General features: G+C 44.3%; 1 protein-coding gene across 1 annotated transcript; it reads right to left on the reverse strand.

Annotated features, from left to right (window-relative positions):
* Window positions 1-1,654: 1,654 nt before the first annotated feature.
* LOC144752622 (olfactory receptor 6M1-like) lies at window positions 1,655-2,566 on the reverse strand. The gene has a single exon (XM_078640503.1). It carries the CDS (start codon window positions 2,564-2,566, stop codon window positions 1,655-1,657), a length of 912 nt encoding a protein of 303 aa, XP_078496629.1.
* Window positions 2,567-13,295: the final 10,729 nt, after the last annotated feature.

Here is a 13,295-nt window from a genome sequence, read left to right on the forward strand (position 1 = left end):
GTGCTTGTTTGCAAATAGAGAATGATCCAAAGAGAACCAATTCCGAACGATCAATGTTCGGATAAACAATCAATCAAATGAGGGATAAAAATAGGCACGACGGATTACAATGGGGGCAAAAGCCTGCGTTACCTATCCTTCACTATCTGCAAAGACTAAACAGAGTATTGCGACTCTGTGCTTGTTTGCAAATAGAGAATGATCCAAAGAGAACCAATTCCAAAACAGTAAATGCTTGGATAACAATCAATCAAATGGAGAGGGAAGCAGGCACGACGGATTACAATGGGGGCAAAGGCCTGCGTTACCTACCCTTCACTATCTGCAAAGACCGAACAGAGTATTGAACAATCAAACAATCAATTCGCAATTTGTCGTGTTACACGACCTTACCCGGACCGCATGGACAGTTTCTCGTCTTCCGCCTCCAGCACCTGATCGTCCTCTATTCTCCGTAATTGCTGTGGCACTCCTGATGGTTCCCAGTCAGGACCGTAGATCACTCGAGAGAGGTCTGCTCAGAACCAGTGAAGTTCGGATGATCGGCTGCCAGACGAGGGTCTATCGGGCAGGTGCACTTCCCGATCGTTGCAGTCGTTCACTCTGTCTTTGGGACCTCTCCCACTGGATCCACGTGTCACTGATGGGCCCCACGTTTGGGACGCCAATTGTGAAAAGGTAGGGCCGAATTCGACCAAGAACCCTTCAGTATTTGCCCGGTGTTAGCCGCCTCTCATACCATTCGAGATTTACCAAACAAAGAGGCAGGCGCTGGAGACAGAAGGCAGGAAACAGGAGTTTATTCCGACGGAGCAGAACACGTCAAATCAGACAACAGGGTATCTTCTCGAGGTGCTCTAACCGCATCTCTGAGGCCTGGCCTCTTATACACAGGTTTATGGCTTTATTACATACACTGCATCCGTAATGTTTCTTTGAAGGACAGAAAAGACATCCTCGGAATCCCCGGGCCAGGCCCGTTCCCACACACATCTACAGTAGAGTTCCCACCCAGATCTCAGCATGTGGTGGTTATCGCGCAGCTGGACATTCCGCTGGGAACGGGGATGTGTGTGATCAGTCGGATCTTCGGAGTGCGAAAGCTTTGATTAATCCCCGCTCCTTTGATGTGAGGCGAGGTCCTACTGTAGGGGGCAATAAACTGCATCTGTTGGGCTAGGTGATGGCCTGGGATCAGGCCGGACAATCGGGCAGGGAGGAAGAGGTTATCAAAAGGGCCTGTTCTTTGAATGAGATGAAAGAGTGAGGGGGTTCAGCACGGGATGTGGCTCGGAGACAGGGTTGCGTTAGAGGTGCGCTTATGGCCCAAGCAGGAGAGACCGGGGGCTGTCGGGGCGCGGGGGAATGCTTGCGAGGCCGGGGAGTGAGGGGGAAAGACGCGCAGGCTATTGGCAGTGGGCAGAGAGGCCACGACACCCAAAATGGCTGCCACTTACGTGCATGATGGGGCCTAAAACGGACAAGATGGCGTGGCCACTGTTTCACGATTCTCACTTTACTTTCAACAGTGGCTGTGGTGAACATGAATGAACGCCGCTTATATATACCTAATTTTAGTCATTTTCCACACATTGAGTCCTCGTAGCATTGGAACACATTGAGTTCATTGTGCCAGGTTGTTTCTCAATAGATTTCAACTAAATTGCTTGTTCACAGCTGCTTTCACTTCTTTATTCCATAGACAATAAAATAGTGGATTTAGAAGAGGAGTGACTACAGTATTGAAGACACCAATGAATTTATTGATCTCAATAGGGAATGCACGTGTTGGCCTTACGTATAGGAATGTCACTGTTCCATACAAGATCACTACTACAGTAAAGTGGGAAGCACAGGTGGAGAAGGCCTTCTTTCTTCCCTTCTGCGATGGGGTCCTTAGAATAGTAGAGACAATAAAGATGTAGGAAACTACGGTTACCAGGAAGGAAGGCAGGATGGCACAGCAACCATAGAAGAAAACTACAATCTCCATCATGGGGGGATAAATGCATGAGAGTTTTAGTATTGGTGCAACATCACAGAAAAAATGATCGACTATGTATGGACCACAAAAGAAGAGTTTAGATAAACAAATAATCACAAAAACCATAGCTAGGAATGCAACCACGCAGGAGACAGATGTAGCCTGGAGGCAAATCTTCTCATTCATGATGCTGGTGTAACGCAGTGGTTTGCAAATGGCAAAGTAACGGTCAACAGACATCACACCCAGAAGAAAGAACTCAGTGGTACCCAAACTAACATAGAAGTATTGCTGAGTGAAGCAGCCAGCCAAAGAAATGCTGTTCTTCTGGAGAAGGGTGGCTAGCATTTTTGGTACAACGGTTGAGGAGTAAAATATGTCAACGATGGACAGGTGAGAGAGTAGAAGGTACATTGGCGTTTGAAGACTTTGATCTAACTTTACAAGGGTGATAATGGTGATGTTAGCTGCCAGAGTGAGGATGTAAATAGACAAGAATATGAAGAAGAAGAATATCCGAAGCCCCACACCAAAGGGCAATCCCAACAACAGGATATAGATCACATTTGTATGGTTGGCCATCTTTTCCTCTTTTTATCTTTGAAACTAAGCTTCAATGCGTCATTAATGAAAACTTTCATAGGGAAACAGAAATCTGAAAAGAGACATATTAAATCATATATATATGTATATATATTTATTTTTTATTTTTATTTTAACAGTTCAGCATACAATAGTAAACATTATCATGAACTAGAAACAAAAAATTAAGAACAGTTTAGCTAATCAGATTTCAATAACATAAAAAGTGCCAGTGCAGCCTGTTAAAAAAACAAAAAACAGGCATTTCGACAGATTTCATTCATTAAATTGCCGATGACATTCTTCTTTTATCAACAATGTTTTATTGAAAATTTTCAACAGCATATTGTTACATAGTGCTCCTCCAACCACTTCCATCGATTCATACAATGTTAGTCTATAAAGTGGTACAGTTGCTTGGTACAGTTGCTTCTTTTCAGAGACGAAGAACCCATTCACATTTAGAGTTAAAAGCGAAAAAACAGTATTGGTTAGCCTTGAAACATATTCAACTGATTCCAAAGACCCTCTTTACTCACCTCTCCACTCCCCCCAAAACATTAAGGCTGCACGGTACTTGCATTGAGGTGCGTTTGAGTGTATGGATTGCCTGGTCTTCTCTAATAGCCTCAGGAGGCATCTCTTCAATGTCGTCAGCCCTAACCCTCCCCCCACCCACTCCTGTTTCTCTAGAATTGGAAGAGGTGGAGTGCCTGGGTGCACATAGGGCACGCTAATAGTGGAAGGCCCTTTAATGGATACTCCACCAGAGGTGCCCAGGCATATTCAAAGTAGTGTGTCTGCTATCACGCTTGCCATCCTTTCCATGGTGAGCGTTTGCCACAAGCGAGAGTGCCATTGTGCCATGGAGGGTGCATCTTTCCATTTCCATGCTGCTGACATTTTGGCTGCTCCTAGACAGAGCAATAAAATAGATCTATCGCTAACTGTTTGGCGTTTGAGGGTGTCAGAACTAACACCAGTAGTGTTGGTCGAAGGTCAGAGGGTATGGGGTAGCCCAATATATCTTTGATCTGCACTAGATTTTCTGTCCAAAAGGGTCTAATCATTGGGCAGTCCCACCATATATGTCGAAAATCCCCCTGGAGTCTGCAGCCACTCCAGCATTGATAAGATGTCTTGGGGAAGATCAATTTAAGTTTTGTTGGATATAGGTACCAATCATATAGTACTTTATAATGGGCCTCTCTTATTCCCATTGATTAATTGAATCTGTGTATATCCTTATACAGTTTGTTCCACTGCTTATCTGTCATGTCCACCCCCAGAATTAATCCTGGGCATAGTTCGCATAGTAGCGATACGCGTAGCTACGCAAAGTGCACTTTGCACTACGCACGCTATGCTTAGCTACGCGACTGCGTAGTGTGATAGGGAAAATAATGTTTGCACTGATTGCACAGTGCCAGATGCTTGTTCGCACTGTGCAATCATTGCAAACGGCATCTTGTACAGTGCAAGCGGTTGTTTTCTGCTACTCAAGTAGATTTGTACTCGAGCAGCAGCTTTCCCAACGTGGACTGGTAGTTTCTCATTGCGAGCGGTTGCAAGCAAGCGCGACCACTCGCAATGAGAAACCTGACCTCTCCGCGTTGAGAATCTCGCCAGGAGGTTTCTTTTCCACGCCCGCGATCGGCAACTTGATGTTGCTGATCGCGAACAAGGAAAAAGTCTCAACGGGATGGTGATTTTTCTCGCTCGTGGTCACCAACTTGATGTTGAGGTCCGCGAGTGAGAAAAAAATGCTCACTACGCTACTCTATGTGTTTTTGCACTGTGCGACGTGCAATTTGCATAGTGCGTAGTTGCGCAAACTACACACGCTCAGCAAGCGTAGCGTAGTGTTCCGCCCAGGGTTACCCAGCATACGCTCCCAGTGAATTTTTAATCTGGGTTGCCCAATGTACAATGTAGCTTGTTGTATCTTATAAAGGTGTGAGATCCTGCCCTTTGTGCTGTTTTCGAACTTTGCTAGCTTCCCTATTGGTATAAGCTCCCTCGTTGCTTCTTCTCTAACTCCACGGCTGAGGACCCAGGGGGATATGTACAAGGAAGTGGTGGAGAGTGGCGTTAGCCTTCCTGGCTTAACGCCTCTCTCTGACACTTCTGAATGCAAGGCTGCACCATATTTACAAGAATGTGGTGCAGCCGTGCATTTCCCCCTGTTATGATGCTAAGTTTACCAACTTAGCGTCAACGCAGGCACCCTTGCACCACAGTGCAAGGGTGTCTGCGTGCAGGGGAGTATTGTTTTTGTGTAGGAAGGTGTCCCTTCCTGCTCATAAACAATCCTAAATTGCCATTCTGCCACTGTCATGTGTGTTGCTTCGTGAAGCACACATGAAAGTCACAAAATGGCATTTTTTTAAAAGAATTGTTTATGTTCAGGAAGGGGCACCTTTCTGTTCATAAACATTCCATGACATTTTGCTTTTTCCATGTGTGTTGTACAAGGCAGCACACACGGAAAAAGCAAAAACGAGGCCAAATAATGCCTTTTTCCGCGTTTTGCCAATTTAAGACCAGCTTTTTCCTGGTCTTAATTTTGGCACTGCCTCCTATGTACACCATGCTTGTACATAGGGCGCAGCATCAAAAACAATGGGTGTTGCGGTGGAACGCCTACTGCGCACCCCTTTCACGCTAACCATATCGTGAAAGGGGGCCTTATTTACAAGGCAGCGTTAAGCCTGCCTTGTAAATAAGGCGCAGCCCCTATCGCCACCACAATGTCAGTAAAAGTGATGTTGTGGTGGTGATAGGGGCTTGTACATATGCCCCCAGTGTCTAAGTTGAGAGTAGTGATAGTATACATTGGCTGGCAGGTTAAACACCCTCCGACAATGTTCAAAAGTAAGAATATCCTAATTATGGAATAAGTCAGAGATTATACGGCATCCCCCCTCCCTCCATGCAACGAAGGGGCCTGGTATGTGTACAGGCTGAAACGCTGGGTTATAGTGCATGGGTGTGAAGGGGGACGGGAAGGTGGTCAGGGCAGACGTCCTGTGAATGTCGTCCCACACACAGTAGTTTTAGTGGGCAAGTATACGTTGAGTGGGCGCTCTGCTTTGGGTTTCCACAATTACTCTCAGATGCTCATTCCCACCACTGCTTTGTCCATGTGCAGCCGGTGTTTGTTGGATACCTGGGATGACCATTATCTGATCACACATAATTGGGCTTCTTTGTAATACAGATTCATGTCTGATAATGCCAGTCCCTTCCCCTGTTTTTGGCTAGCCGCAGTGGGCAGTTAGGTTAACCCAGAGACATGCCAGCTGCTCAAAGCGCCTCAGCCCTTCCATTACCGCTACTAATGAGGATTCCAGGGCCGTCACTGATAAAAGCATGTCATCTGCGAAAAGAGAAATCTTACGTTCGTCCATCCCGAATGTGGTACCCTGTATCACAGGTGTCATGCGGATTTTCGCAGCCAAGTGTTCTATACTTAGGGCGCATAAGAGTGGTGAAAGATGGTGACCCTGGTGTGTCCCCCTTTTTAAATGTAATGTTGCTGTGTTCACCCCATTGACTGTGACTATAACACAAGGACACATGTAGTTCGCTCTTATCATGGCCATAAATCTGTCACAGTATCCATATCTCTTCAAGGCCTGAAATAGGAAGGGCTAATCCACTCGATCAAAGGCCTTCTCAGTATCCAGAGCCAAAAGAACAGCTAGTACTGATTTTCTATTTGCCTTTTCCACCAGGTATGTTGTCATGAGTCTGCCTGCCTTGTATGAACCGGGATTGATCCGGGTGGATGAGTTCTGGCATTAAAGATTCCAATTATATATAGATCTTAGCCTCCAGGTTCAGGAGCTCTATTGGGCGATAGGAGCTGCATTGGTGAAGATCCTTCCCCAGCTTAGGAAACACTGAGATAAGGGCCTCCCCCATAGATGTAGTCACCCTCCCCATCTCCACAAACAATTTGTATAGGTTCACTAATTGTGGGATTATTTCAGACCCAAATGTATTATAAAACTGGGATGTCCGTCCATGCATGCCAGGTAATTTATGTAATTTAAGATTAGCTTTAGCTCTCCTCACTTCCTCTGTGGTTATACCCGCCCCCAGTGTTTCATTCTGCATTGCCAACACTTTTGGAAGTTCCACCTCCAACCGATATCGTGATTGCTCTGTTGTTTCGTAGCTATCTGCCTTATACAGGTTCTTGTAGAATGGCCAAAAGTGTATGCTTTATCCAGCTCCGTGATTGCTTTATCCCCCTCTGGTGTCGTTATGTCTCCTAATTAGTCTCTTTCCCTCTTGAGCCTCAACTGTCTAGCCTAGTGCATGCCCCCCTTATTGCCTTTCCCATTAGTAGAGCATTTTAGTCGTAAGAGGGTTAGTGCTGCCCTATTACTATGTATGGAGTTTAATTTGCCCCTGAGGGCCGTTACCTTTCTTTGTGGGCTCAAAATAGGCTGCCTCTTATATTACCATCCTGCCTCTTTCAGTTCTGTGTCCAGTTCTAATCTCTCTTGGGCCCTGCGTGTTGTCCAATCTGTGCTAACTGTGATGTACTGGCCTCTAAATACTGCCTTGCAGGCATCTCAGTTGGTAGCCTGGGAGGTGTCCTAAGAGTTATTTCTGGGAAAATAGTCCTTGATGGACTTGCGCAGCTCTTCACGCAGTAAGCGGTCCCTTGTAAGAGCTACTGGAAAAAATCATTGCTTGTATTTTTGAAGGGTACTGTCCTAAGCCAGCGTTAAAATAGCTGGGGCATGGTCAGGCATGGTAATTGGTTGTATGGAGGTAGTCTGTTGTGCTGGAGCTAGGTTTCTACTTGCAAAAATTTAGTTAATCCTAGAATAAGACCTGTGTGTATGAGAAAAGAATGTGTAGTCCCTATCCTTTGGGTGCATCATGCACCATGTGGCAATGAAACCTAATAATGAGAACTCTTTTTTCAAAGATTTGGTAAAAATGCTTGAGATTGCCCTTTTGGATTGCATGCTATTGAGGCCTGCATCCCATGTTTAAGTTGAAATCTCCCAGTAGAAAAATGTTTCCCTCTGCAAACTCCCCCAGTAACAATAAGATTGTAGATATGAATGTGGCTTGATTAGTGTTAGGTGCATAGATGGAGGCAAAGGTATAGAGGCAACCCTGTAGTTGACCCTTGACTAGGACTTTCCTACCTTACTTGTCTGTTTTACTTCCCTCTGGCTGAAACTTCAGAGAGCTGTGAAAGAATAGGACCACCTCGTTGTGTTTGGTCGAGTCTGATGAGTGGAAAATAATTAGAAAGGCATTGTGTTGTAACTTGGGTTCCTCTCTTTTTCATATGTGTTTCCTGCAGGGCTATCACATCATGCCTTTGATCTAGGAGGTATTTCCATAACTTATGGCGTTTGGCAGGGGAGTTAAGCCCCATCACATTCCACATAAGCATGGTAAGCACCATCCTTCCCATCCTTACTTAACTTGTGGCACCCAGCGCTGATAGTGTTGCTACAGATTTAGCCCTTTGGTGGGATTCCCCCGTATCTTCCCATGTCACAAAAGTTCACCTCCCCTCCATACATGCCTAGTGGAAGTGTGAATCACCCGTGCACCCGAAATTAGAACAACAAACAATTCCTGAAACAAAACATTGAGGGTCATCCTGATCCAACTTCCCACTGTATACATCAGCAATGTACATTGTAGTATATGTAGTGTGGACAAATTGGTCCATAACCGCATATGGCAAACTGTAGAGTGCTATAATCAAGTCATTTACTAATGAGTAGCTTTGGGGGAGTGTTTGGATAGTCTAACCCATCCCTTCTCCAGAATGTTCTCACCACCCTTACTACTGTTTGTCATTACACAAACTAGTTTCCTGGTCGTCCCATTCCCCCTGAATGTTACCAAGCCCCTTGACAGATCCTGTAAGGCTGGTCCAGACCAATAAGAACTGTACCTGGACAAATATTCAGGGGTCCCCGTCTTCGCTCTCTCCATGTAGCCACCCTCTGCCATGTTGAGTAATTTCATCTTTTGTGGTTTTGATCGTTTCTGCTGTTGCCGTTGCCCTCCGCTGCCTGCCTCCCCCCACTTTTCCCTTGTGTCACTCTAGGCATTTTCATTTCCCGTTTATTCGGGTGGTGGTAGAACCAGTATATCTACCGCTTCAGCATGGGTGGTCCAATGATAATGTTTATTATGGAGGGAAAAAGCTATTCCAAATGGATATGTCCACCGAAACTTTATGTGATCTCTTTATAGCTTTTCTGTGACTTGGCGAAGTTGATGCCAGAGTGCCAGTGTCGTTGGGGCCACATCTCGGAATAGAGAACAGTTGAAGCCTTTGCTGGTTACTTCATCCTTCGATCTCGTTGCCTGAAGGGTTGGCTCCCTCTTTTTTTTTTTTTTGCTTTTAAACCAATATTTATTTTTAAACAAGGCGCCTGCACCAAAGTAAGTGCCAGGTGAGGCTGCACAGGTAATAACACTTTAACAGAGTTTCAGTAACTTATATTGCACAACTGCTCACCAAGCTACAACATACAACAAAAAAGGGCTTATTGTTATTCATCACATTGTCCAATCATGTACAGAGTGACACCAACTTCTCTTGCTGAACAAGAAAGAAAAGGCATTAAATGGAATTGGGTAATGTGTGCGTTTTCAATGTGTGGTGCCATTTTTCAACAAAACGTTTGACAATCTGGCTTTCACCCAAACATTCAGGACCACTTTATATAACCACCAGATACTGCACAATAAATTGCCTTTCTCAAAAAACAATTAATAACACTTTTTCAGAGTTTCTTAAACTCAGAGGTCTTTAAACTGAGGGGCGGGCCCCCATAGGGGGGGCCTTAAGTAATCTCTGGCTAAAAGAAACATTATTATGATAACAGTGCTTTATTTTCAGCAGAATAAAATGAGTAGCAGCAAGCCGCTCTGTAATGGGCCATCACTAAAATCTTTTGTCAGTTATATCCTGGCTGGGAGAAAGTGTCAACAGGGAAGGGACTCCAAATATTCTTGAAAACCCTCAACCCCATTTCTAATAATCCTTTTTTTTTTTTATTCAAAAAGTTTTTTATACAATATTTAACCCCCCCCGCCCCGCACAGGACAATTTTAACACAAATGCAAATATTAGACATAGTTATACACACAGTTATTATTTACTGCAAAAACAATCATTAAATCCTACAGAACTAACCTGTAGAAGTCGGAGAAGAACCGCGCTTGTTCTTCCATTCTATAATCGGGTTCCATATACGTAAACCTAATGCTCTTCCCTTTTTCCCCTTTCTGGCATAAATTGCCTTTTCCAGATTGGGAGTATACAACATCCTAGCCATCTATTGCTGCATTGTGGGTGGGGATCTGTCTAGCCAGGCCGAGGCAATACATAACCGCAAACCCGCCATAGCCGCAAACAGGAAATGTTCGTGAGAAGATTGGGGGTTGCACTGCCCCACACCCAGCAAAATCACATCCGCTGTTAGTTTTATTTTAAAATTCAAGGATGTTTCAAAAAAACCTTCAATAGCTCCTATCAGGGGATGTGCGTTAGGACACTCAGCGAACTTATGTACTATATCTCCTTCTGTAGTATTGCATCGTGGACACATGATCCCCCGTGACCCCCCCCATTGTGCAATTTTGGCCGGTGTATAGTACAACATATAAAGAGTTTTAAAATGTTGGGCCTGTAGGGGTGCTGAGCATAGAATCTGCTGACTTAACTGCAGTGACTTTCCAACCACCCCCTGTGCTACTCCTATTTTGTTCATCCATTTTAATTCAACCTTTCCTAGATCATCCTCTCTATTTGCTATGAGTTCCCCATACAACCTTTTTATAGTGCACCCTTGTCCACCCTCAATAATTATTAATATTTCATTATCCTCGAATCCGCGAGATCCTCCTCTTTTGCTTGCTAAGAAACTTCTAGCCTGCAAGTATTTGAAGAAACTCCTTGAATTAATACCAAATTCCTGTTGTATTTCCGTGAACTGCCGCACTCCTGATGCTCCTCTCAGATCTCCCACTTTTTTAACTCCAAGTTGATTCCATTCCCTAAATGTTGCATCTGCAAAGATCTCTTGCGGTATTGTAGGGTTATTACATAATCTAGTATATGCATTAAATCTTCCCACACCTGCACTTTTTGTAATCGCCTTCCATATGCGGTATGCTGCTTCTATTGTTTTAAACCTTACTTTCTTAAAATAGCTTGGTTCCGTAATTTTCCGAAAAAATATTCTCTGCCTCCTTCCCTAGGACTAGTCCATATATGGCTATTGAGCTCGTATATGAATCTTTTTCCAGTTCTGCTCCCCCCATAAGACCTGACATTTGCTGTAATGCTGCTGCCCAATAATATAATCTCAGATCTGGTAGAGCCCATCCACCCCTATCCCTTGGCAGTGTCATATATCTCAATGCTCTCCTTGTTTTCCCCTGTGACCAGACAAAACGGTTAAACATTTGTTCTATTGTACTAAACCATAAAGAATTGAAAAAAAGAGGAACATACATGCAGTGGGAGCCTTATACAACGTCTGAACTGATTTCAAAAAGCCTTCCCCACAACCCGCTCTCCTTAGATCTGCCTAGAGAAACTCCCATGATACGCGGTCAAATGCCTTCTTGGCATCCAATAACATTGCTGCCATTGGTTTCCCCTCAACCCCTTGTAAATCAAATAATGTAATCACCTTCCTAATATGCTGTGTGGATTGAACCCATGTTGATTTATGCTAACCAAGTTTTCTATAACCCTAGAGAGTCTTGCGGCTAATATTTTTGAGAAGATTTTAACATCAGAGTTTATTAGGGTTATTGGGCGATATGAGCCTGGGTCCATTGGGGGTTTCCCTTTTTTAAGAATTATTATAATATCTGCCCCTGCCCAGCTGATTGGAGTGGACGTCCCTAATTGTGCCTCAGCGAATGTTGTCAATAGGTTCAACTTGATTGAATTAAAAAAATACCTTATAGAACTCCCCTGGGATCATATCCGGCCCTGCTGCTTTGCCTGATGGTAAACTCAACATAGCCTCCCTAATCTCATCTTCCTCTAACGGGGCACTCAACATTTCACTGTCTTCCTCTGGCAAAACCTTGCTAGGTACATCCTGTAAATAACTCTGGATTTCTTCTGGATCTCTGCCCTGCTCTTCCTTGTACAACTGACAGTAAAACTCCCTGAAGACTTCCATAATTCCCCCAGTTTCTATAATAAGATAACCCCTACTATCTTTTATTTCTTTAATTCCCCCCCTAGCTGCCAATTGTCTTGTTCGCATTGCCAAATTGTGACCCACCCTTTCACTGTATTCATAACATTTTTCTCTCTGTGCCAAAAATTTTTTTATCCGCTTTGGTCGCTATGGCCTCTTCTGCCGCTGCCTTAACCAACATAAGCTCCAACAGTCGCTGCTCAACCTCATGCCCGCTTATGGTGGCATGTGCCAACCTCTGCTCTGCTTCCAATACGTCTAAACTTAATTGTTCTGTCTTAGCCTTTTCCTTTCTTTGTTTGGAAAGACTGAAACTAAGTGTCTCGCCACGGATCCCTGCCTTAAATGTGTCCCATACGTTCCCTATGCTAGTGCTCCCCTTAATAATATCCCGGAACCCCTTTATCCAAGTGTGCATGTAGGTGACATATTCCTCGTCCGTCAATAGATCCCTTTCAAACGTCCAAGACCTTGTCTGCCTCTTGAGTCCACAGCCCCTAATTGTCAAAAATAAGGGATTATGGTCGGAAACAATGCGTGGGAACCTTTCCACCTGTAGATTAGCAAGGAGTGATCCAGATGTAGAAAAATAGTCCAGCCTAACGCATTTCTTGTGTGGGGCTGAGTAGTATGTAAAGCCTGCCTCATCTGGTTTCAATTTCCCCCAGACATCCACTAATGCATTGTTACCGGCCATTCTCAAAATTGCTCTACATACTCTCTTCTTCCTTCCTTGATAATGTCCCTTAAGATCCAAACCTAAGCCTAAGGCGCCATTAATATTAAAATCCCCTGCTAAAATAATTCTCGGTGCCCATGTGGCTAATTCTATATCTAAAAAGTCAAACATCTCTGGGTCGTCCTCTGTTGACCCATATATCGACCCCAATGTAACCCATTCTTCCCCAATCTTACATTCAATCAGGGCCCATCTCCCCATTGATCTTCTAATTTTTTTCTTGTGGTGATATTATAGAATTTAGTGAGAATGGCTACACCTCTTGTTTTAGCCCCCTGTCTTGAGTATGCTAGCAAGCGGAACCCTAATTGTTCTAGCAGGAATGATTTATTACCCTCTATGTGAGTCTCTTGTAGACAGATAAAGTCCGCATATGACTTTTTCAACAATAATGCAACCTTTTGTCTTTTTAGTCTGTCATTAAGCCCACACACATTCAGTGTAAGAATCTTCATTTTTGTAGTCATATTTTGTTGTTACACAGAGCGTCAGCATTTTTAATGCAGCCTTACCATACCTAACCAGCATTAGTTTCATATCAATCCTGGCCCAGGCTTTTTGTTCAGCTATCTTATGAAGCGTTTCTCCCCTAAACTCTTTAATCCGATCCTCCTGTATTCCCTCTCCGTCCTGTTGTGCCCTGAGCAGTCCTCTGCCACCCCATTCCCTCCAACCCCCCCTCAGACTCCCACCCCGACCCCCCCTTCACAGGCAAATAGGTCAATCCTGACCTACGTGTGGCTGTTTCCCAGTCCCCTGGGTGTCG

Source organism: Lissotriton helveticus, chromosome 5_1, assembly GCF_964261635.1.
Source record: "Lissotriton helveticus chromosome 5_1, aLisHel1.1, whole genome shotgun sequence".
Taxonomy (NCBI): domain Eukaryota; kingdom Metazoa; phylum Chordata; class Amphibia; order Caudata; family Salamandridae; genus Lissotriton; species Lissotriton helveticus.

Excerpts from the sequence above, each read along its gene's own strand:
- LOC144752622 (XM_078640503.1), bottom strand. The coding sequence starts at position 2,566 with ATGGCCAACCATACAAATGTGATCTATATCCTGTTGTTGGGATTGCCC.